The 26,683-nt window shown below is 38.1% G+C and overlaps 2 protein-coding genes across 2 annotated transcripts in view; one reads left to right on the forward strand and one right to left on the reverse strand.

The window, feature by feature from the left end:
• Positions 1-26,683, forward strand: part of LOC109085447 (atrial natriuretic peptide receptor 1-like) — a 1,054,061-nt gene that overhangs the window by 566,410 nt on the left and 460,968 nt on the right. The window lies entirely within an intron of this gene.
• Positions 1-26,683, reverse strand: part of LOC109053408 (partitioning defective 6 homolog gamma-like) — a 37,509-nt gene that overhangs the window by 3,647 nt on the left and 7,179 nt on the right. Inside the window, exon 2 of the mRNA XM_042744769.1 lies at positions 25,847-26,069. Coding sequence (XP_042600703.1) covers positions 25,847-26,069 — 223 coding nt within the window. The remainder of the gene's footprint in view (positions 1-25,846; positions 26,070-26,683) is intronic.

Genomic DNA, 26,683 nt, shown 5'->3' on the forward strand with positions numbered 1-26,683 from the left:
ATAACTTGAGTAGCACAGAGTGTTTTAATAAGGCTTCTCTTTGAACACTAACATAACTTGCTTCAAAAACATCCCCCTCTGTGCTGAGTCAGACAGCAACCACACCTGGACTGTTTGTTGTGGATATAAGGTATAGTTTTCAGTGCAAGTTTAAATGACTTCCCAGCATGAGTTCTCAGGGAAATACAGGCAAAAAAAATGCCCACCTTGTGTTCAATTACTCTCAAATCAATTTTTAAAAATGCTTTTACAAAGCTTCCGAATTTTCCTCAAAGCATCCAGCCACAGTTGTTCTTAGTTTGGCTCTTTGTCGGCCTGATTATTTTGATTGAGTCCAGACAGGCTTTTATTATGTCCTGGAATTTCAGCCACAACTGCTAGTCTTTTGATAGGAAACACATTGAAGTGTTTCTGCTTCTGGCCTTCATTAAGAGGGTACTGTTCTCCAAATGTCCACCCTCAACTGTCTTTTTCTGAGAAGAAGTTTGAACATGTAACAGAACATGTAGGAACTTAGGGACTGATGAAAGGTGTAGTTTATAAGTAAGCAAATACAAAGTTGATCCTGGAAGCTGGGACTTGGAGTTGGGGCAATGAATGTGTTTTTTAGGTTTGCCAGGCAGAAACTAGACTCCACTGGATTTTCCATTCTGTCTCCCGGTGACCTGTATGGGCTGGTATCGGCATAGACCCAATGTGGATTCTTTAACCTCCAATGGGACTGAGAGTAAGGGCAAGCCAGTAAGTCACCAAACCTAAACTACTCCTGACAGAGTAATCCTCAGTGCACTGATGCATGATGGGAAAACAAATTCAGCTCAGTGATCAAAGGACAGCTTGCTGTTTCCAGACATTTCCTGGGGAAAGTGAATGGCCCAGTGCCTACCAGACAGAAAACAAAGTCTACAGGTTCGATAAAGGTAACAATATTGCCCAAGAAGGTTTCATTAAGTGCCAGTTTTCATAAAAGAGAGGGATGTTGAGTCAATAGCTGATGAACAACATGCCCAAATCATTATTTCATACATTCTTTTATACAAACAAATGTTGCAAACCATAATCCATGTATTTGTTCATTAAAGGTTTAGGCACTAAATGGTGGAAATTTGGGTTATGGACTTGTCTACAATAGTAACTTGAGGGCAAAATTATTTTTTCTTTTTGTAAAACATTGATTTTCAAACTTGTCATTTGTCTTGTGGTTTCAAACCCCCAAAGGCTAAGGGCTTGATGGCCTTATATCAATAGCCAGAATCACCATGATATTTAGCCACTCCTGTCAGTAACATCCAGAAAACCACCTAAAACATGCATTAAATAAGACAGCATTTTTTAAGATGAAGGAATAGAGATTTTTTTTAAGAGAAACAAGGCCTACAAACACTTAACTCTGCCCAGAGAAAGCAGAGAAAGAATTTATCATATGTTGTCATTCAGAAATAGACAGGTCAAATAAAGTAATGTTTCAATGCTGTGCCTGGCACTGGATTTACCTGACTAGGCTCCATGGGAAGGGGCCCAGTCCCAGTGTCAGGGGTCAATCGAGATGTGGTGGGCGAGCCTGGTAGGAATAAACCCCACATTCCACCACACAGTGCCTCAGCTAGGAATGCAGAAGTTGTTTCACAACTTAACCGAGATGACCCACAACATGTTTGAAGCATAACTCATCAGTTGACCGTAGCAGTACGATCCCCCTCAGTCACCCACGGGTGGGTGTGGGAAAGAGGAGTGGGCGAGGTCTCAGGCCTTTGTTCACGTCGTCCCACCTCTCGTTAACTTTCACACTGAAAGGGTCCCTTTTCAAGTTCTGTTGGATTTCTTACAAACGCTCATAAAAGCAGGACTCAAAAGATTTTTATTACCAATCATTATGCGTACCCACACCGTTTATTTTCCCATTTTCTCCTGCATTTCCTACTGTGTGTTCTGGAGAAACTGCCAATGCGATCCACTTTCCTATTTCCAAAAAACCCTGCCCAAATTCCTGTCTGGGTTCTATTATTTGTGCTTGCTGTCAATGTCATGTTGGTGAAGAATGCACTTGGTGAAAGTCATCCACCAAAGCCACGAGTGAATAAAGTGGTGTATTACCATTGATTGACAGATCAACAGTGTGAACACAATTCTGCATGACAATACCTTGCCTGTGAGGCCAACCAGCTTGCAATGAGAAGATTATATATTACCCTGACAAATAGAATTTTGATTTCCAAAACATCACTAAACTACCAGAAGAAAGAAAGGGAACTCTAATGTGAACTGCATATATTATTCGATTATATACATATAAAGCAGACACAGGTACTCAAGGGTTCACCGCAGTGCAGAATCAGGCGTAATGGCTCTCAGACAGAGCCCCCTGGGAGAGTCCGTCTGTGTTTGCTTTAAACCGTCACACTCAAATTTCCCTGGATGAATGGAGCGATGGCTTTCGGCTTCTCTCTGTACCCTGAGAGAGATTAAAGGAGGTAGCCCCTCTTTCACGGGTGCACACTCAGCAGAGCTCTCTATGCAGGCTCTTACACACCCCTATGGGTTTTACACATCTGGGAGAAGTTAGCAGGCAGTGGTGAAGGGTGGAGACTGTGACGGAAGATTAAGCTCCCTTGCCATCTTTTTTGTGATGTTGCATAAGGACTGCTTTTAACAGGTAGACAAACTATGAAAGTTATTTTAGACATTCCACCAAGTCTACCCTGGTAAGAAAGAAAAACAGCTCAAATGTACAGGTTGTATGTCCTCTGTGCAATTCACATGCTTCTCAATGCAGCTCTGCACATTAACCATCTCTACACGAAAACATATGCTCAGTGTTTAACCTTGTTCTCCACCCCCCATATGTTCAGCAAGTGTGGCCAAGTTTAGGACATGTCTGCCAAGAGTCCTTTAGGCCCAACACATAACTAAGCATGTCCTATCATTACATGACATAATCACTGTGGCTGCCAGTACGTAACATCCATGGAAATTTAAATAAAGGCTATTACCAGTGATCACGTAAAGCACTGAGGTTGAAAGTAAATGTTTGGTTATGAAGTGTGTGCAGGGTTAACAAAAAGATGTGGGGAACTGAGGAAGACAGTCAGGAAGCAGAACATGGTTCAGGATGCACTGGTTGCCCTCTTGACGCTGTGATGTGTGTCGGTGGTACATTTATGACCTCATATGCATGAGTAAGAGGAAACTGATCAGTTTCAGCCTTGATGAAAAAAGACAAAACATGTATGAGAAAAATACTTGCTTTTGCTGGGGTCTCCAGACCTAGTACCAGGATTAAAGCTGATGTGACCCTTAAAGGAACAATTCACCCAAAAATTATCCCATAATTTACTCACCCTCAAGCCATCCGGTGTATGATGTAGGACATAGACATAACAGATGCTAAGGGGAGAACTGACGGATGTGGAGGCACATTTTAAAATGGATATGAACACAAATCTACAGTATAGCCAAACAACTCAAAACGTTGTCATATGTCATAACTCGTGAACACATAACTGGAAGTCAGTGATAATAGTTTATAAAGTTTTCAATATGGATATTTTTCTTCCAAAATCCCATCGCTTCACTTCAGAAGGCATTCATTAACCTACGGGAGTCATATGTATTATAATATATATATATTTTTTTTTTTGGCTTCATAAAAAAATCAAGCATCAAACAACACCACAAAAAAGTAAAAAATAGTCATGATATTAGATAATATATCTCTGATTGTATTCATCTGAAAGAAGAAAGGCATATTCACCTAGGATGACTTGAGCATGGGTAAAAGAAAATTTTTTGAGTTAACTATTCCTTTAAGACAATAATGGAGAGAAACACTGCTATGCTCTGTCTACGTTAACCTTGTGTTTGTAGGCACCTGTCACCACCTGTAGTGGAAAAGCTCTTCCCAACACAAGCAAGACAAGTTGTGATGAGCCAAATCATCATTCAAGTACAAAAGATGTTAACAGAAGAAATAAAATTGCATTTTGAAAGATTTATAGTGACAGTTGTCAGAGAAATTTGCCCTTTCTTATAATGCACCATTGATGAATCAATGTAATTATATAGTTTTAAAATATTATTAGATGTGTTTGCCAACACAAATGTCACCATTATTGGTATTCATACTTTGGGTTTAAAGTGATTAAACTTACAATTTATGTCTGATGGATGATAAAATAATTGCCATAGATTTAGATTAAAAGAGGGACCTAAGCCTTTTTCAGGGATACTTAGAGGGGGGTGGGATGCTTTTGACTTGGCAACTAAGCAACCACTCAGAATACAATAGTAACTGCATAGCAACACCCTGGTAATGACCTGCAGATCCCTGGCATTGTGGCACTAGTCTTTATACATAATATTCAGTGCACATGCACATTCAGTGCAAGTGGACGGGGCAATGATATCCTAAAACTCCCTTTAATCCACAGATTTGCTATCTGCTACACTGTACTCCTGCAGTTCTCCCAGAGGTCATGCGGTGTGCGTTTGACTCATCAGTGATGAGCGGGTGAGTCCTCATCTGGCTCTGACCTCATCCTGCATTTGAGATGATCCCAACCCCCCAAACAAGGTGCTAAGTGAGACATTCCAGATCTGCTCTCTAATCTCTCACTGTCACGGGTGACACCAAACAGCACCGGGTTTAGAGGGGGTGCAGGAATGAGGGAGGATTAAAGTGTTAATGACACCCGCAATCTGTACCTTTAAAGCTGTTTGTGGAGGAAAGAAAAACTAGGCTAATCAGATAAACAGGGTGAAAATATTCCTTGCACCCAAGTCGAGCTAAGAAACTTCTAGGGAAATGCATTTAGGTTGAAGTTTACAAAGCTTAAGATTTTGTTTAAGAATAGTCACATGTATATTTCAACTACTCAAGTACAATGCCCTTTCATAATAAGCCAAATAAATAAATTAAAACAATGGTAAATGTAGAAGAAAATGGATGTTGGTTTGGAAACGGTAACTACATAGTTTCACTGTATCGTCTTCCAAAAAGGATGAACTATTCACAATGCAAGGCAAAAACAATGTTGAGAAACCAATGATGAAAATGATTCCAAACCACAGCAAAAAAATGCTTTCACTGCAATTTGCTTTTCTGCAGAGTCTAAGCTTTGAATTATGCTGCGGTTTATGAGAGAAAATGATGCTGCAGTCTTTACATAAATAATGAGAACATACTGCATTCATGGCAAGCTAGAACTACTGAAAGAATCTCTTCATGTTTACTTTTGGAGAGGGTCTGAAGTCACATTCCCAAACAAAAACGGAGACTTGCAGGTAAAGTATTAGGAGTTGAAAAGGTTCAACAAAAACTTTTTTTAAGACGCAAGGAGTGTCGGCCACACGAGGCAGTCATGCCTCATCAGGACAAGCGTCTTTCTTCCTATTGTTATTGAGAAAGTGTTCTGAAGGTCTGGGCAGGTTGAGGCTGGTCTTCCACACCTGTACTCAACACACACCCTTTCACAACCCACTTCCTGAATGAGACCTGCTGAAATGTGTGCCAAGATCTCAGATTCCGCCTTGCTCCGCTTCCTCTGTTTGCCTTGATGACCCTCACGTGTAGACACGTCTAACACGTAACACACACTCACTCACTCACCCACACAGATGAAGTCTAAATACATTAAAAACAGATACTGGACTTTAGAAAGCCAAAGTAATCTTTCTTTATTTAATATTTTGATAAAAAGCAACAAATTATGAATGAACTAAGAAATATAACAATAAAACTTCATGTTCCATCATAAAAACATAATGACACCTCATGGTCACGCAGTCTTGCTACAGCAAGTTCAGCCAGAGGTCCTATCAAACGCTTCATACTGTCAATTTCTCCGGAGAAACAGCATCTGGTTTAACTGGCTTCTCCCACATACACAGCTGAACTCCTCAACCGCACAGCAGCAGAGATTTGCAGGTGGCCCACAGATTTCTGCTGAGAGATGGATCTGTTTTGACCTCAAAGCCGGTCAGCTGAATCTGTTAACTCTTAACAAAGAGTTACAGACTAAATCAAATTCATTAGGTGGACGACACTAATGAACCGCCATATTTTGACGTAAATATGCTGGTTCAAGAAACAGGTTCTCTCACAAGGAACTAGAGAATTACTACCATCATCACAGTTGTGCTCGGTTGTTATTGGGCCCTTTCACAAACCACTTAACCTAAGGCTACTTAGTTGAGACCGCCCCACTAATCAGTGGACTGTAAAGCAACTGGAGATAAAAGTCTTTGCTAATTGGCAAGCGACAACTTAACACATTTGGCTGAGTATTTCAGACACAGCAGCCAAACAGATACGGCTTCAATGCATTGATCCTGTTTGAAAAGGCGATGCAGGTTTGAGGATTTTTTTAAGTCAGATGATAGAAATGATAGAAATATTGAAACCAGTGCAATGTCCCAATGCATCCTAAATAGAATATGAGAATTATGATTTCCCAATTCAGAGTATGTTGAAATTGAGATGCCACATGTGCCCCGATGCAGTGCTGTTTCTAGGGGAATTACGAAGTGAACATCAGTGCTGTTTGCATCTGCTACTGCCAACAATCCCTTGCACAACAAATTTAGAACTATTCTCTTCTGGCTCTTTTACATTTAAAAGCTGAAGCAGCTGTTACATGAAAAATGAATTGTAAGGTATGAATTCAGCTAAACAATAATTTTAATAAGTATTTGGTCACACTTTATTTTAAGGTCCTATTGTTGCTATTAACAAACTATTAACTACGACTTTTGCCTCAAACTCTGAATTTTCTGCTTATTAATAGCTAGTAAGGTAGTTGTTATGTTTAGGTACTGGGTAGGATTAGGGATGTAGAATATGGTCATGCAGAATCTGTGCTTTATAAATACTAAATAAATGCTTTTGAACTTGAAGAATCCTTAAAAGAAAACAAAAATTAGGTGGCATAACTGTGTCCAATATGGATAAGAAATTTTCTTGAGCAACAAATCGGACAATTAGAATGATTTCTGAAGAATCATGTGACACTGACAGTTGCAGTAATGATTCTGAAAATTCAGCTTTGCCATCACAGTAATAAATTACATTTTAAAAAATATATTTAAACAGAAAACAGTTGTTTTGAATGGAAATAATATTTCATAATTTTATTCTTTTACGGTCTCTTTGATTAAATAAATACAGTCTTGGTGGGCAAAAAAGTCTTCAGATGCCAAACTTTGTACATAATTTATTGCATGGTACCAGTAATAGGCCAGTATATTTCCCTCCTTCATCACTTTTTGGGTGTTAGCAGCTGAGAGTGGAACTGGGACCGTGCCAATCAGGTCAACGTAAATGACAGCTCGCCAGTCTCCCAGCAACCAATGAGATAAGGCCTCTGCTCCAGTGCCATTATTTGTCAGGTGCCCTCACAGTGAGGGGGAGCTTATTGTTTTAAAGGTCTCTGACCTATATACGTGGCTTCCATTGGTGTCCCGCCATTCACAGAGTCTAATTGTTTCTTTAAATGAACGTCCACAATATGTCCTCCCCTGCACCCCTCTTTCAGCAAGCTAAAGCCAAATTGGCTTACAGGAATCCATTGGCAAACCGCTAATAAGGCTAGTATGATTTCAGAATTACATCTTGTAGGATGGCTTAAACACTAGAGTGCAATGAAAGAGGCAGGGAAGGTATGAGGAATGTGGTCTGTCCAACCACTACAGATGAAAGGATTTAAAGAGGATTTACAAAAAGCCATTACCCATCCCCCCTTACACACAAAAAGACAAACCAAACACAAAACACAGAGTTTAGATTCATTTCCCTTGTACATGAGGGCTACTGCCTGTGAAGCATGACACATGCACACAAAGCTAGTTTCATACATGTGAGAGATGACAGATTAAGTGGTCTCCTGAGACAACTTTGGCTCTTGTGTGATAGCTAAAGTCTGCAGTCAATCTATCAGTGGTCAAGTATGTTTACTTTTTGATACGCTTAATGTTAACAATATAATGAGAGCAAATTACAAGTGAAAATTTAGAGGGGCCAGGTTACATTCATGTAACATTAATGTTAAATCCTGTTCACACCAACACAAATGTTTTCATGGCGTGAATTTCACATTCTATTTGTTTAATACAAAAAAGGCAAACGGTCTGAATGAAAATGCAATTTCACTCTCTGACAGTAGGTGGCGCTTACAGAAAAGAAGAAATACTGCAGTATTTCCACTCGCTTGTCACATAGAATAAAGGACAGTATTTACTAGAGACTAGTCAACTAGTCAACTAGTTGATTAAACAGAACTGCTGCTGCTAGTTGACATTGGAAATACTAGTCAACTCCACTAAAGCCCCATTCACACCAAAAACGATAACTATAAAGATAACAATATTAGTGTCCACACCAGCGGACGATATCGTCATTTTATTCTTAGTGAACACACGTCTGCCGCTTTAAATTCTTGAGCTCGAGATAGTAGGATTGATTCTGATTGGGTGTCATCAGCTGAAAAAATTGTTCTGGAAGTGATTCCAACAATATCGTTTCTCGGTGTCTTTATCGTTATAGCTGTGGTGTGAACTCTGCTATTCTTTAATATTGAGAACGATTTTTAGAACTATGTCTTTATCATTATCTTTATGGTTATCGTCCTTGGTGTAAACAGGGCTTAACTGTCATACATGCGTTCACGAGAGAGTGGCGTTCCACCGGATGATGTAGGATGTAGGTGCAGCGGAAGCTGGAAATCCAGTCTCCTCATGGCTTATATGGCTTAAAAAAATTCTTTACAGATCTTTACAGAATCTAATTCCGGACCAGTGTTTAGTTTTGCTCTCTCTCCTCTGCGCTTCCACATTCGTCACTTCTCACCGGAGCTTACACTACATCTATACCTCCTACATCATCTGCTGGAACGGTACTCTCTCGTGAACATGAGTGCGACAGTTAGGGGAAGTTAAAGATTAAGATTTATAAAGTTTTAAATATGGATATTTTTCTTCCACAAACACATTGATTTTCTTCAGAAGGCCTTTATTAACCCCAGGAGCCCTTCCTATGATGGATGTATGCGCTTTTTTCACAATCTTGACCACTTTACTGCCATTATAAAGCTTGGAAGAACCAGGACATTTTTTTTTAATAAAGCTCCGATTGCATTCATGTGAAAGAAGAAAGTCACACACCTAGGATGGCTTGAGGGTGTGCATATCATGGGATAATTTTCATTTTTGGGGGAACTATCCTTTTGATCGCACAAAAGTTTTGCAGTTAACATTAATTGTGTGAACGGGACTATAGTCAACGTTTCTTACTGAGAAGTTTTACACAACCATTTCCACCCTCTCTTTGCCCATTAGAATTATAGTTATTTTTTTTTTTACTGTACCTTTAAGACCTCTAAGAATATGTAAATTACCTCTGTTATGTTATGACTGGTTAAACTCTATGTATGGGATCACTGTGGGCCGGGTTTCTGACTATTGCTAAGGGCTTCACATATGTAAATGTGCAAAAAATTGATGTAAATACGGAGACGATTCTTGTACCAGATTTCATTGCTGCATTTATGATTATAAATACAAATAACAGCCAATTCAATTAATCAGTTGATCCGGTCTGAATGATAAGTTCACAAAGTGGAATGATCCAGTTCTGTAACTCACTGATTTGATCTGTTTGACGATTTTCCCCTCCTGAAGGAGGTTAATTATTCAGTGTTTTATAAATTAATTTTAATCTGCTCATCACATAAGTAATATCATAAAAGGATTTGGAATATAGTGCACAAGACCTTATGATTCTTTCATGTCCTATTTCGTCCTATTATCCTTTTGTGTTTCAGGAAATAAAGTCAGAGGGTTTTGGAGCCACATTAGGGGGAGTAAATGACGACAGAACTTCTTTGGGTAAATTAATCCTTTAAAAGCAGAAGAAAACATTTGCAAACATGGAGGATAGTACAGTCCATGTGAACTTCTGTGAACCCACTCAGACTCATGACAGAAGATGGGGAGTATTCCAGCCATCTCATCTCGTGCATGCAGGAATGATGGAGGGAGGGCGAGGGTAAATGAGGGACGGGGGATCTGAGACAACTACAATGGATGGGATGCGTATCCAGACGGTACAGTCAGCAATTAATATACATTTGGCCCTCAGCCTCCCAAAAACCATATGAGGCAGGAGCACGAATGGTCTGTGAACGATCCATAAACAGCCTGGGTGTGTCTGTGTAACTGTGGGGGTGTAGAGTCTTCTTTGTAATTAAGGCCACCTAAATGAGCTGGGCGGCAGGGTCACTCCTGCAGTTCTCACGACCTTGAGTGTACCACTGGCTCTGAGATTCAGCTAATTTATTACACAGAAATGGAGATAAGGAACGGATGAAGGGGAAATCAGAGGGTGGTGTGGCACAGATGTTAAAGAGCTTTGCTGATAACCAGAAGGTTGCAGGTCAAGCAACAGCATATTGGTGGAAAATCATTGCTTCACCATTGATTGACTGATCACTGGCTGCCCCTCATCCACTGGAAAAAGACAATACAGCTTCGCCCCTGACTTCCTCCATCTTTGTTTTTTCCATAAGGACCCCCTAGTAGGTTCTGGACTGGGCTAGACTGTTCTCTACTCACAGGTTGTTTACTGTGACCGTATGATTTGACTTAGTAAGTAGTCATTTAGCTGAAACTAAATTGTTACAGAGGCAATCATCTACCTGAGGTTAAGAACTTGTAAGGTTGCAGTGGTAATGACTCATGGATTGTCCTGGTGGAGAAAAAACCTAGAACTTTTTAGTTCTTTAACCACTGTGCCACACCAACCCCTGATATTCAATTTGAAGTGAGGTGACGTGTAGCCAAGTATGGTAACCCATACTCTCAATCTGTGCTCTACATTTATCCCATCCAAGTGCACACACACAGCAGCGAGTAGTGAGCACACACACACTGTGAACACACACCCGGAGCAGTGGTGCCTTGCTCAAGGGTCTCACCTCAGTCGTGGTATTCAGGGTGGAAGAAAGCGCTATACATTCATTCCCCCCACCAACAATCCCTGTTGGTACTGGGAGTTGAACCCACAACCTTCGGGTTACAAGTCAGACTCTCCAACCATTAGGTCACAACTGCAATAATCATCTACATTTCTCTCTAATGAAAGAGAAAACACTCAAAGCCAGCAATACGCTTAGGTCTTGAGAGCTGTAGACCCCCCTCCACCTCCTTACTACTGAGCTACTTTAGGACTTAATTACAAAGAAGACTCTTCACCACTGTCAGTGCGGGAATAAAGTATGAGAAGCGAAGGAAATCAGCCAGACAGTTACTAATATAAACGAAGACTAAAATAGTGATAAGAAATGCTCATTTTAATCTAGTCCACAATAACAGATGAAAATGAGCATCATGATGCTGTTGACAAAAATAATGATTTTTATAAAAAAACACTGCAAGATATGAACAATGCACTAAAAAAAAAAAATAATAATAATAAACAAAAACTTGAAAAACTTGTAAATCCAGTAATAGTCAAAAATACTGGGGAATGGCCCACTTGAACTTCAGCAGAACAGTAAATAAACCACAGTAAAAAAAATAAATAAGGTACACTAGCAAGTAATAAAATAGACAAGTGGCATGTGAACAAGTGTAAGTCTAATCTAGTCAAAACGATAAGTCATTGTGATTAGGTTGTTTCTGTAACAACAGACTAAAACTTGGACAATGAATAACTAAACATGAAGAGTTCACAAAATTCTGAATTATAATAGTGTCCTACGAGTTGTTTTTTCCAAAGATAGTTTTCACAGAAATGGCTCTAAGAAAACAAGATATGGGCAGAGAAGACTGTGACAGAAGAGACTGAGAAAGACAAAAGACGACTGGTTACCACAAATAGTCCGAAATGGCCCAGACGGCCAGTCTGCAAATGAGAATGTGAAGAATTCTCAGCAGGTTGGAGAAGTTTGTGAATGCAGGGAGGAAAAGCTCTAATAATACACGTGTTATTAGGAGTTGTTCTCTTGATAACAATCAAAAAAAAAAAAAGGTTAAAAAAAAGGTTAAAAAAAATGGCACAATGGCGTCTTTGTGGCTGTAATTAAATAACATTTTAGTCATGCATTTAACAGTTGCTTTATACAGACAGCTGTTAGATGGCTCCGATTACAGTGTCGGTTTAAGAGAAACGTCAGGTACATTTTTCCATCCGCATGACTCAAAACTGACCCATTTGCTTTTCAAATGGTGAAGTTGTAATCACAGATAAACAAGCACACACATGTCTTTAAAACGCTGAATCAAAGCGAGAAGATCCCCTGAAGAGCGGCGCTGTGGTAGGATAAACAGCTCATGTGCTCCACATGTCTGGTCTTGTCCCAGAGAGCAGCCTTAATTAGCGAGGAACAGGAATAAGCTTTGCAAAAACCAGCTACTCTTGCTCAGCCAGGCGCCTCGAGTTAGATTTCAGAAGAGTGGCTAAACCACCGTCACCCAGAATGCACCTCTCCGGGTGCACACACCCTGAACAGGGCTGCGGCCTCAAATCTCAGTCCAACCGCACGGCACTGGGCTGAATCCAGAGGCCACAAACTTCTGCTCCAGGCTATAAACAACTATAGCCTCCAGAATCCTGGTGAACGCCACTTCCTTCCTCTCTGCAACAACAGGCTAAAAAACGAGACACTGGACAACACTCAAGAATCACTCTTCCAGAGTAACTTTTCTTATTTGGGGAGTAGGCACAAGAGAGGTGTATTGTATAACCCAGTTTGTGTCCAATAAGCTGGTGTTGAGTGATGCCAAATCGAAGTGAACTCAAACAATGTGTGAAGTGAGGTCACTCAGAAGCCAGTGCAAGTTCTCAGCAGGCTGAACTTACTAAAAACGGTTCCTTATTGTGAACAGTAACAGGCAAGACAAGCATTACTTCCTAAAGCAACGAATCCTGAGGAACCAAGAACTGGCCAAGCACAAATCTTTTGAAAGTTGGGATGACAGATTTTCAGCCCATCTATTTTGTATATTTTTGACCAGATAATGTTGAAACAAAATGTCATTAACCTGATCATTAACCTGCAAAGCCCACATCTTACAATCCTATGGAATTATCCTGAAATTATAATTTCAGTGGTTTTGCATTCTCTTGCAAATGTTCTGCATTCCCCAGAGAAACTTTGTGTTTGCTCACAAAGCTTCCGTTATGGAAACGTTAGAAAGGAAAGTTATATTTCAGTACTTTTGCAAGTGAACAAAGTATGTTGGAACGCAACACTTTTACGAGAAAATGCAAATGCAGAAGAACACAATTTTGTGAGAGAACCCAAGCATTTAAAATATAATTTTTCCTCCCATCTCATTCCCTTAAGGGTTGTGTAAAATACAGACCAACAACTGATAAATAAACTCATGTCCTAGTCCTACATTTGTTAAAAAAACAAAAACAAAAAAAAATCTATAATCTGTTACACTCAGACGTATATCACAATACAAAAAATTAAATAAAATCAAACAAACAAAAAGAGATCTTTAATGTTTCATTGCAACTGTAAAAAGGAATTTTATTGTTAAAAAAAAAAAATCACTTACCATTTTAGTGGTTATATCCTACAACGTAATGCTCAACACCGTAAAATGACCATAAAATTGGCAAGAACAGATTGCAGATAAAATAATACACAAGCTTTAATTTCACAGAAAAATTAATTTAATTGGTTTTACATTATTAACTTCACATTTAAATCATCGAAAAATTAAATTCCAGCAGAAAAACGTTTGTCAGAGTTTCCGTTAAAATCCACCTGTGTGACACAAAGAGCTCACACAGCGTCTGCTCCACCCTCTGCCCTCTCGCCTTCTTTTACAGCATCCTTTAAATCTACCACACACGCTGGACCACACAACATCAACTACATTTTACAGCAGTCATCCAGTGGCTCCAGTGTAGGCTACGCTTGGCAGAAGAACACAGAGCAGCGGTAACCAGCACAAAATGAGACCAGAATTAGCCAGGTTCTGCGAGAGTTTGTTTGTCTGCGAGAGTTTGTCTTAGTACAAAGGAAAGTCCTCATGTCTGAAATAATCAGGAGATCCATTATATAAGCTAATATAAGCCATTCACAGCAATGATCTTTTCTTTTTAATTTTTTGTAATTTCTGATGGACCAAAAATTTAGGTTAAGAATAGGCAATAGAAGTGAATTGGGCCAATTTGTAAAATATTCACGGTTTCAAAAGTATAACCACAAGACATGAAGAATATCAGTGTTCATGTAGTTTGTGTGTGAAAAATCTTTTCTGTATAGCTATATATAGATATATATGTACTTTTACAACCTGCCATGACAATGTAAGGCCTAAGACCTTAAAATTAGGGCTTGGCAATTTTCCCAATTTTATCGATTAATTTGAATTTATTGTTTTGACACGATTTAATTTTTTAGGAATCAAGGAATGGCAATTTTGAATAGAAATATTACCAAATGTTAGAATTAGACTGCAACAAAGAAGGAGGCCAGAACCAGCAAACATTCAAACAAAACTTTAATAATAAAATAAACACAAAATAGCGCGACAGTCCCTCGCGTACAACTGTCGCACACAAACAAACCCAAAACCAAAATAAAGTCCAGGCCTGGTCCTCTCTCGTCCAATGCTGTCATCACTCCTACTTTTATCCTTCCGGAGCTCCTCCATGGGACTCGAGACCAGTGAGTGGTGCAGGTGTCGTGCATTAGCATTTACTCCACCGGCCTCGCTCCGTTCTCACGGCCCCGCCCCTCTCGTCACATAGACACTTTGACAACATGCCGGTGATAAAGTAAAGAGAAAAGAACGATCCAACCGCATGTTGGTGCACATGATTAACTGCTCGCTTGTGACGTGATGCATCATTCACACATTGCTTTTGTTTTGACAAAGATGTGACGTTGTCAGTGGAATAGGTAAAACATGCAAGAAGATGGGAGTGAACTTCGCTTAACTTGAGCGCAGTGTTTTTAGAATGGCGTTTCATGCATGAGACACTGCAAGAGCGCAACAGTCAAACACATCCATGTTTACACAGAAAAAACAAAGGAAAAGCAGCGCAAATCACCCAGCCCTACTTAAAAAGACTGCAAAAATGGCAAGAACAGTTTAAAGAATACACGTTTTAATTTAACAGAAAATTAATGTAAGTTCTCTAAGTTTCAGATCTCTGCTGAACAACAGTCTAATGTTTTTCTGAAAATATATGAAGTATATGAAACTTGAACTTTAATGACATTGTAAAGTAAATAAATGAATAAAAATAAAAATCCCATTATTCTTGCTAAAAATACTGTTTAAACAATATAGCCACAAGCTGTGAATAATGTGTGTTAATGTTACAAAAATAAAAATTACAAAACAATAACCCTTTCTATGCAGTTATATCCAGCAACCTAATGCCTAAAATGACTTTAAAATGTTGAGATAAAATAATAAACGTGTTTTAATTTAATAGAAAATTTTGTAACATTATAAGATTCACAAAGCCCCATGTACTTCCACATTCTTTTCTAAAATCACATTATTTTTGCTATTGTGTGCACTAGGCTTGCTGCAATAGACGGTGCTGACAGTGATACCGGTGTTAAGCCGCAAAACCGATTACATCACTTGTCCACCACGGCACCGACCCCCACCATAGTTTTGATTTTTTTTATAGTAATAAAAATAATTTAGTTCAGTAAAAGAACAGACACTACAATTAAAAACTGAATGCGGCTGCTCAATGCAGTGTGCCGAACGACAGCACATCACAGATCAGATTTCTGTCGAGCTGACTGAAGAGTGAGGTGAGACAGACAAGACGATGGCGGATGATTTAGTTTAGAAAAGAAATGCAAAAAGACCTGTTTGGCAATATTTTGGATTTTGAAAAGCCTGTTGACTTTTGCCGTTTATCTAAGGTGATTTTGGAAGTATTTTTTTTTTAACATACGTTTCTTATTTAATTGGTTCCACAGTGTTTGCTGATTTTTACTTTATTTAAAATTTGTGTCATTTATTTATTTTATTTGACATCAAGATGTATGCCGTGCCTCCAAGCTTTCTTACTCGTTTTGCTAATAAACGTTCTACGTTTCTTATTTATTTGGTTATATATTATACATGTTTACTTATTTCCAGGTTTGTATACCTATTTAAAATAAAATAAAATTTCTGTGTTTTATATATAGATTAAAGTGAGTTTGATGTTGAATTTTGTTGTTGCATTCAAGCAATTAATGCCAAACTTCCACTAATTAGAATTTTTTAAGCAATTTAAGAGTTTAGGAAAACGAGGGAAAATTGAAACAAACTTAACACGAACAATTTCCTTATGCTGAATTGCCGCTATTTGAAAGTGAAAGTAAAATGTCGAAATTTAAAAGCATAAAAATGTAAAAAGTAAAGTTTAAAAAGTGTAAAATTTAAAAGTGAAGGAAAGCGAGGAAAAGAGGGAACACCCCAATGGTGTTGTCACACGTCGACTAACAATTTTCATTAAAAAGTATTTCTCTTCACACATGAGATAAAACTTTGGCTGGAATATTTTTTTTTTCTGATAAATTTCCACCATGGCTATTATATTGCAACCTTTTGCAGGGCCCAAACAAATTTACTTAATGCTCCACATGAACAAAATTGGGGGGGTCGGACCCCGATGTTAAAATGACTGCTATGACCCAGTGCTTTGGAGAGGTCGGCACTTTTACTGGAAAGACAGACAGAGACACTGCTGTATCACAGAGTGGCCTGACAGCTGCTGTCTCCCTTAAAAAAAAAAATAAATAAAGGCAATCTTTGAATAACATTTATTGTATGATGTTTCCGAGAAACGTTGCTGTCAATGGCACTGCCTCAGGCTCCTCTCCGCTGCGCAGACCAAAGCAGCGCGTTATCCAGAGTAACAGCACACAAAAGAAGTGAAGCCGTGCTACTGTGACCAACGCTTTAAACTCAGCCAGCATACGAAGAACTCAACCTCTAGTGGCATTTTATTATTTATTTTCCCCCAGATGAAAGAGGCAGCACACAGTCCTGCTCGTGCTCCATGAAGGCCAAAAATAATCTCAGCAGGACCGGCCCTCTGTCCCGGGACTTTGCTCGCCAGCAGCACGTGAATTGCATAATCCACTGCTGTCCTTATGTAAGAGTCACAGCACGATTTTTGGCACAAATAAACAGCATATCAAAACGATCATGGATGTCATATAATCTCACAGCGAGGGGAGATTAATCTCTGCCCCTGAGATGCGAGTTCGGTGATTTTCAGGCCTGCTCGTGGTGGTGGCGGCACACGGTGAGAACAAACAGCTGTGGGTGAGCTGTGTGTGTGTGTGTGTGTGTGTGTGTGTGTGTGTATGCGGACGGCCAGGCATTCTCTCATTACAGAGTTCCCAGAAGCCCCTGGGCTCCACTGCCTTGACTAGCCAGATGTGCAAACAGAAGAAGAAACACGGCAGAACCTTCTAGAAGGATTTAATATCCCTTATGCTGTAGAAAGTACCACTATTTAAGGGATTTGCTTATGAAACATCATGAGAACCAACTCATTTATGGGTACATGCATGAAAACTATCACTTCGAGGTGGAGATTTGAGACCTGGGTGCGAAACAATGACCATCTAAATGCTACTAAAAATTAGGTTTAAAGTGGGTCGCCCTTCACTCTCCTCAAAAAATAACAATAACACACTTAGAGAAGAGAGACAGAGGAGGAAGAGTTTAGACTGTGTGAACACCAATTTAATGGAGGATTTACACATTGAGCTAAAATCTAATTTCTGCAATTATTAGTCAGATAGACAAGATCAGAAAAAGAAAAAGGATGCAGTTTAATAAAACCATATTGGATCTCTGCCGACATTAGATATTTTACATTTATTGTATGAGTAGATTTTGTATATTGTTTTATACATGCTCATTTTTACATTTCATTTTTACTTTCATCTAACATTCACTTAAAGTTTATCTTAAAAAAAACACTAATAATTTAATAACACTGTTAAATGTAACCTTTAGCAAAATTCTAACGATGTTACGGCCAGACTCACATTCATTCATTTAGAAAAAATAGTCTAGAATTTTAATATCAGCCATTTATTGGTTAGCAAACATAGCAACAGAATTTGTGGTGCATCCCTTCTTGTATGAAACACAAAATAAGAAATTAAGTAGTGATGCACTAAAAAGAATTTAAGAAAACACCAAAACCTATATTAAAGTGTTTTTTTTTTTTTTTTGCCTAAAACCCGAAATTAATCTAATAATAAACATAAATCAAAAATATGCAAACATTTAAGTTGTACATAAAACCATTTTTATATAACTTTCAAAATTATATAATTGTTTATATTTAAATGTGTTGTTGAACTACAAGCATTTAAAGAGTGTTTGTAATAAAAACGTTCACGGCAGATTAAATAACTACATGTAACAACAGACAACAGGTTAAGTAAAAATGCATTGAATATGTAATAATACAGTGCATAATACATAGCAAAATGCTCCATTCTAGAGTTATTGTTTCTAGCTGACGATCCGGTTTATGGACAATTAGACCCTGAATGGGTTTCCTGAGGTAAATGTAACATTTAAATGGAAAATTACATAATCTCCAAGCTGCTCTTTCCCATACAATGCCCGCATAGAGTGACCAAATGCTTTAAAACTATTATCATAAACATATTCCATGACTCATATTCCAAAGAAACCCTCTCTCAAACACTGCTCCAAGATTCCTTGACACCTCTGTACTATTCACTGTCTAAGTCCTCCCTCGTGGACTGTTTTCAGCTCCCCACCCCTCGGTTCTCAGTGGAAGAAACTTAAAAAGTGCTTCTCTTCTAAAATTAGCCAGTAAAAGTGCACAAAACTAGCAATGCCAGAGAATGCCTTGAAAAGCAATTTCCTGCAGTTTTAGTGGGCAGACTTTGAAGATCATTCCAGTACAGATTAAAAGGCACATTTACAAGTGCATGCAAAGAAAGACGCTTTTACCCTCTTTAACAAGCACAGACGAATGCACTGCCATGCTGTCAAAATGCCATTCATTTTTGGGCATGAAAGAATACCACAATAGCTCATTGTTTGAGATTTTTAGGAGTCAGAAAGTGACTTTACGCTTTATGTCAAACTATAGGCTTATATAAAATAAAGTAGCAAAATTTATAAGCTACATGTATGAACTGTGAATGGTTTCTCCATTCACACGAGTCAGTTTTTTCAGGTGATCTTGGGATGGCGTTGGTGTAAACACACATGTGGGAATCAAAACCCTGTTTAAAAGAGCTTGGACCACATTTCCTACGCCATTATCTACATTTCCCTTAATCTTAGCTTTCTGTTTGTCTGAGAGGCTCAGTTTAGTTTAGCCTGTGTGTCTCCAAAAACAGCAGGAACAAGCCACAGATAGGAAACGCTCTTGTTTGTTGATGTTCTGTGTGTCCTGTATTTAATCTTTGTCCTGATGTATCTGCTGTATGTCACTGTGAACTTGAATAACCTCATTCATACAGACTGTTACAACTATTATAAAGCTATATGACTTCCGTAATGCAGATGGAATCACAGAATTACATCTTAAAAATGGAATTTACTAGCTTTGCTTGCAAAAAAAAAAAAGTTCAAATTTCATTTGATTACATTTTAAAAGTTTAAGATAAAAGTTTTATGCATTTTTCTGATTAGCAATGCTTTTGGCAATAAGTGTATTAAATCACACATAATCTAGAAGAATTAAAAGTGACAACACAGAATTTCTAATTAAATAAATAAATGAATTGTTAATTTTAATACATTATGTCGAATTTAATAAATTAATAACAAGTTTTTAAGTTTAATGAATTCACTTGGTGAAACACTTTTGATCGTTGAAATTAAATCAAACCATTAATACAGAAATTCCCCAAAAATAGAATTAAAAAAAATATATAGAATTAAAAAAAAAAATCATAGGCCCCTTCTATCATAAAAATCCTTTATACTGGTTTACTAGTGAGTTTGAAGACATTGCTCTTTCTAATTCTGCAATTTGCATAATTACAGTGCCATCAGTTTCTTTAATTTTCATATAAATTTGAACATACACTGATAAAGTAGCGTGAATTAAACCAATAACAAACTGACTAGCAGTATCAAATTATAACAAGGTTTTTTTTTTATACAATGTTGCATGAGTGATGATGTCAAGACATGGAGTGACATTTGAGCATTAACATGAACAGCAATTTTAAATCAAAGAAGAAATCTATGAGACAAGAAACAGCGATATACACAAGGTTTAGCCATAAGACATAAATATCACACAAGCAAAGTAACATCCAATCTGGCAATGCCTGTCATGACTTGCAAACTCTGTAACTTTCACATAAACTGCACAAACACACCAGAAAAAAAGAAAGAAAGAAAGAAGCTGTTTACATAGAGAACTATCCACCCACAGGAATAACGTCTGCAACACACAACCAGAGGTTCATCCACCCAGCACAGATTTAGACCACTTCAACAAAACATTTTGTTTGTTTTTACAAACGCAGGGACTAAAGTTAAAATTACTGTCTGTGGTCGTCAACAGCATGCCATCGAGCTTAACCTTCAACTTTCTAAGATGTTAGCACGATTGGTCAATTATGGTTATGGCTGACCAGAAGAAATAAAGACCACAAAAATAACTCCCAAGTAAACAACAACAGAGTGAACTGCATTCATAGTCTTCATATGCTCAGTCTGTAAAATAAGATAATGTTTATGATTAATGATTATCATAAAGTTGCAGCACGCTAGGAAGACTTCCGACAGGACATGTGTTCTCAATCAACTTCCTTTCTAATTTGGGCTTGAATAAACAAAGAACATGTGTCTGTGTTTTCATCCTCTAAACTTTCACTTTAACGAAAAATATATGTATTAATTGAATAGAGTTAATGAAAAAAGAGCATTAAGTCTAGGGTCAGTATGACTTAATATTTTTTAAACAATCTCTTATGTTTACCAAGGCTGAATAAAAACTGTAATAGTGTGAAATATTATTACAGTTTACAATAACTGCTTTCTATTTGAACATGTATTATAATTATCAATGTTGAAAACAGTCATGCTGCTTCATATTTTTGTGGACACTGATTATTGCCTACATGAATTGCTTTAATGATTTGACAAAATGAATTAGACTTCCCATCAACACTTAAGAACCGTTTTAATAACAGGCATTTTATAAGCTCACTCAAATGAGCGGCTGTGTATGCAATACAAATTGTTTTGTAACATGTAGGCAAAATAAATTAAATAAAATAAAAATGTAATTGTTATTTGAAATTCTAAGCTATTTTGAAAACAGCCAAGCTACTGTCCCGCTACTGAAAATGTAGTTAGATTAGCACCATTGCTACTTTTAATTAGTTTCTCCTTTCCAACATTGAGTATGTGCAAGGATCCGTCACATTCATTTCCTGACCCCAGATTAGCCATTACCCAGAGTTCTGGGGGGCGTTACTGTGCCTCTGGCCAAGCGCAGGTCAGGACAGGTGCAGGTACAGGTGCAGTGTTCTGGAGTGGAAGTCCCCAGTGTCTGTCTCAGCAGGGGTGAGATCTGCTCCTAGGTCTTAACTGAGCTTTAGAGCGTCTGCTACATCAAGTCTGACTGAACTCAAGAAAGGAAATGAACCCAGACTGACTGGGCTGCTTTTCTCTCATCTTTATAGTGCATTTAAATAAAGGAAGTATCCACTGTTGACCTCGCCGAGTGAAAGAGAGTGGAAAAAGAAAAGAGAAATATAAAGTTTGTGAGTTCTCAGAGCTCCAGGGGGCCGTTAAAAGAAATTATGTTATGTATGTTTTGTCCATGTATGTTAAGAACATTGCTGTTCTTAACATACATGGCCCATCAGTCTTTATTCTGTAGCCTAGTAAAGTTAAAGAGAGAGACAAGAGTTGGGAACAGTTCCATTTTTTAATGATTTACTACAACACGCCATGCACAACCAGTGAAGTCTGATTCCAGAAACAAATGATTAAAGGACTTAAAGCACAACTCGTGTAGTCCAAATGATTCCTGAATGAATGACTCTTATCAACCAGTGCTTTTTTAGTGAAATCAAACAGATAGTTGGTTATACATCATGTACACCTAACTGTATTAAGTTCTTCTGAAGGCTTGTAAGACTTGATAATAGGGATAGTTCACCCAAAACTGAAAATTCTGGCATCTTCTTCACTCTCATGTTGTTCCAAACCCATAAGATTTGTCTTCAAAATACAAATGAAGATATTTTTACTGAAACCTGAGAGATTTCTGTCCATCCACTGAAATCCATTCCAGAAAAATGTTGATGCTCCCAAAAGTTCATAAAGAGATCACAAAAGTAATCCATATGAATCAAGTATCAAATCCAAGTCAAATCATTAAAAATATCTTCATCTGTGTTTCCAAAAAGAACAGTAGTCTTATCAGTTGAAACAACATGAGGGTGAGTAAACAAATGGCAGAATTTGCATTTTTGGGTGAACTATGGACACTTTTCACAAGAGTGTGATGATGTGTTTCAAAACTAAAGTTGAGTGTCTCTGCTTTGGAATAATCTTTCATTCACACTGACTCACTGTCTATCTGTGTGACCGTATCTATGTCAGGAACCCACGAGTGACGGGAATGCTGGGACTCTCTGGTACCTCCCAGCAAGCAATGCTTTTTACGGGCTTGCTCACGCTCAGGTTAAGAGATGACCAAACCGTGAGAAAGCACCTCATTGTTCGACAGTCACAATGGTCACTATGAGTGCTGAATGGCACTCACAGCTACGAGTAAAGAAACTAATTAGCATAATAGTACAAATCCTGCTGACCACTTAAAAGCTTGTGCTGTCGCAAGAAAACACGACTTACGTAATCCATGACTGGAAGCCAAGCCGTCAAGATGAGTAAAACTTTACACGCATGAATGGTTTGACCACATTCCAGGCTTTTTACCAAAGCAAGAACGACTAAATGTTAAATCCTTCTACATAAACTACTTATCACTGTTTATGTAGGTGTCAAAGTCTGTATTCTAATTTGTAAATCTGATCACTAAAAATCACAATAATAAGTGTGAGCAGCCTTAATACCTGAAAAAGCTGTCAAAGAATGAAAACAGCCTGAAGGCCGTTCTTGGAGATTAAATATACATTGGGTCTTCCTTGCAGGCATTACTGGACTACGGTTGTGCAACTGCAGAGATGGGAAGTATGCAAATATCGCAGAGCAGGGTTCATACCTTTAAAGCACGGTGAGAGATGCGTCCTATCTGTGGATGTGGAAAGATAAGCAAGGCCCAGCCTGCTGAGGTGCCTCTCTCTGTGTTTTGTCTCTTTTCACGTGGCTCTTTTGTCTGTGTGACGTGCCCTCCATACCAGCAGACTGTGACCTGCTTTCTATAGGCTGCAGTCCCTCTGAGAACAGACTGATCTGAACACTCAAATGAACAGTGAAGCCCAGTTTACTGTCCAGGACAAGTTCGAAACAGTAGATAGTTCAGAAAATTCGAAATGACGTAAAATGACATCATAGAGTGCAACTGATTCGGCATGAGCCAAGTAATCAGAGCAAAATAGAATGATTCTATCCTTCTGCAATGTTATTAGCAAAAACATGAGCACAATTTCGAGCTGTTGGTGGTGCTAGAGGGTTTGAGTTAGAGACTCCAGATTTTCTGTATTTAATGTTGAGACTGTTCTCTATACGTGTGCCAAATTTCATAACTTTCTCACATGTGGTTCTATGGGCTACCACTAGGGAAAATTTCTGGTAAATTTCTGGAAACTTTCAAAAAAAAATCCTGGAAAGTTTCCAAATTTCTGAAATGTTTCAGACATCTACTGAAAATTTTCCACCTTTTTGCAACCCTAGCTACCACACACTGAATAGAAGAAGAAGAAAAATAAATTTAAAGTATACAAGAGATGCCTTCATCTACGAACATTTAGTGCTTGGCCCCTAATTAATGTTAATGTCTTCAATATACGTAACTTTTGATCAATTTAATGTATTCTCCTTGCTAAATAAAGATATACATTTCTAAATAAATAAAATTTTACAGACCTAAAAATTTCTGAAAGGTAGTGTATATATACTTGATTTTGTGAAAAGTCCAGATCTTTACATCTTCTTAAGAGATGTCACTTAACAAATGTTAGCAAATGCCAAACAGCAAATTGTTTTAGCAAACACAGCCAGTTTGTTTTTGATTTGTCGTGCCCACTTTTTAACCAGCCAATAAATGCCCAATTGACCCTTCGCAAAGACCCGCCCCCCTTAGTCACTGTTGCTAAATCCAACAAGCCATGGTGCTCTCTCTCTCTCAAAAAAAAAATAAATAAAAATACAGTTTTGTGGCTCTTTAACGTGTTGTGATAGATTGCTGTAGCGCCTCAGTTCAAGCGGCACATGAACCAATCATCTCTTCCTGTTTAATAGTTATGGCGCAAAATAAACATGAATGAACATCAGAAGGTATCTTCATCTTGTGGTGTGTCAATACACCAATATCAAGTCCACCGCTGTTAATCTAATCTCCTGTCTGGTTTGTTTGTCAGACAAAATGGCTGATTCGGCATTATGATTGGTCAGATCGCCTGTCAATCAAACTCCTAAGGGTCAATTAAAAGAAAATTATCCTGTTGAATATATGGTTTAACTTTGGTCAAATTATGGGGGGCAATTAATGTTGACTTTACAAACAGAAACCATGAAATATCAAGATTTTGCAATGGCACAATGGCAAAACTAATACTAACTTAAGGAGACACAAATATCCAAAGCCAAACTCAAAATTAAGACTACATATATCAGCCTATCACTAGTACCAAACATTTTAAAGAGTACTTTCTGCAACTGAACACACATTCTCAGATACTGAAAGGAAAAGTATCTAACATACATTCAGCAGTTCAGCAACAGGATGCTGATTTGTCTTTAAGGGTGCAGTGGGATTTACAGGAAGAGTCTGAGTCTCTCCACAGGAAAGAACTGACACTCTCTTCCCTACCATCAAAACCAGCAGCCTTTCCTGTAGAAAGCTATCTTCAGACCGCAGCGGCTCAATCACACACACATCAGTGTGTACTGGCCCACGCCAGGGAAACACTGACAACATAATAGCTGCACACAGGGCCACGTTTGGGACTGTGTGCCTCAGAACACAGCATACAATCACACATCACATGATCCTGTTTACCCCGTATTTTCGCCTGACCACAGAAATTGTGGCCTGAATATCCCTGCATCGCTCTGCAAGTATGTGCTAAATTCATACTCTACATTCTGCAGGAATTTAGCCTCTAACTGTCCAATTCTCAATTTCAAACCCATTTTTCTATGCAAGATATCCCTGAGACTGATTCCTCGACTAGATCTTCCAGCAATCCAAGTTGAGTAGGGATGGGTATCATTTACATTTTATCAATATCGATACCGATACCGATACTTATCGATATTGTTATCAATACTGTTTGGTGCAAAAAATATAAAGTGAAAAGTTGTTGAAAATTTAAAACAGTTATATACACATCAAGCAAACATCCGCCACATCATTCAGTGAAGGGAAATGACAAGCAGCAGCTTCTAATTCACCATTAACATTGAAGTTTACGGAGACAAAACAATACAAGTATCGATAAAAGTATTGTTTGTCCTGAAGCTTATCGGTATTCTGGCATCGACCCAATTATGTACCGGTTCAAAAAAAATACCGGTTCTTGGTACCCATCCCTAAAGATGAGTCACCAGACAATGTGAAGCAGGAACATTCACCTCGAAAAAACAAACAGAGCAAGGAAAAACTGGGACACGGAGAATAAAGGGATGTGGGTGGGAAGTGAGAGGGAGCTTGTACCTTGTCTCTGGATAAAGATTCGCAGCAGGGGGTGTGCAGTCGACACGGCCTTGCTGAAGTTCTCGTCATTATTGATGGGGAGGAGGTCTCCATGAATGTCAGCATATCCGATCATCACCTCCATGTTTGCAATCCGGTGGATGGTCATGATGAGTTTGTAGAATTCCTCAAATTTGCCAGGTTTTAATCGATCCACTGAAAACCTCCGGAACTCTGCTCCATACTGCAAAAGAAACGAAGAAGTTAGATACACTGACTATTATAATACACTGATATTAATAAAGCTTTGAAACTTCTGAATGATCTTTCTAGTCATTTGTTACTAGATAAGGATTAGCAGCCGACTAATATATCACCAAAGCTGATACATTCCTCACTAATTTCCTTTCTTGCCTTTCCAATCGTACACCTTTGGAATTCAGCAAATATGCAGTTAAAGAATATTTAATTCCACAAAATTTGCAAACTTTAGCAAATTAAATCCACTGAAGCGTGAATCTTTAGCCTGCATAAGAACATGAGAAAAAGATTTGTTAACTGATATAAAGCGGAAATAAACAAGTATTAGATGGAAAAACTTTTAAAAAATTCAGTTAGTTGCAACATTTCTTTTTCCCCAATTTTGGTTAATTTTTTTAAGTTCAAGAATTTAAAATTATTAGCAAAAATCTTAAACTAAAACAAAATAACATGAACAAGAGAACAAGTTAACATTAACAAGTACATTAACATGATTAAGAACATGAGAATAAAAGGTCTATATCCGTCGACCAAACACACTCTGGCAATTCGTAACTGTTTTAAGTTTTGGCGAACTGGTGGCTAATTTGTACAATC

Source organism: Cyprinus carpio, chromosome B19, assembly GCF_018340385.1.
Source record: "Cyprinus carpio isolate SPL01 chromosome B19, ASM1834038v1, whole genome shotgun sequence".
NCBI classification, from domain to species: domain Eukaryota; kingdom Metazoa; phylum Chordata; class Actinopteri; order Cypriniformes; family Cyprinidae; genus Cyprinus; species Cyprinus carpio.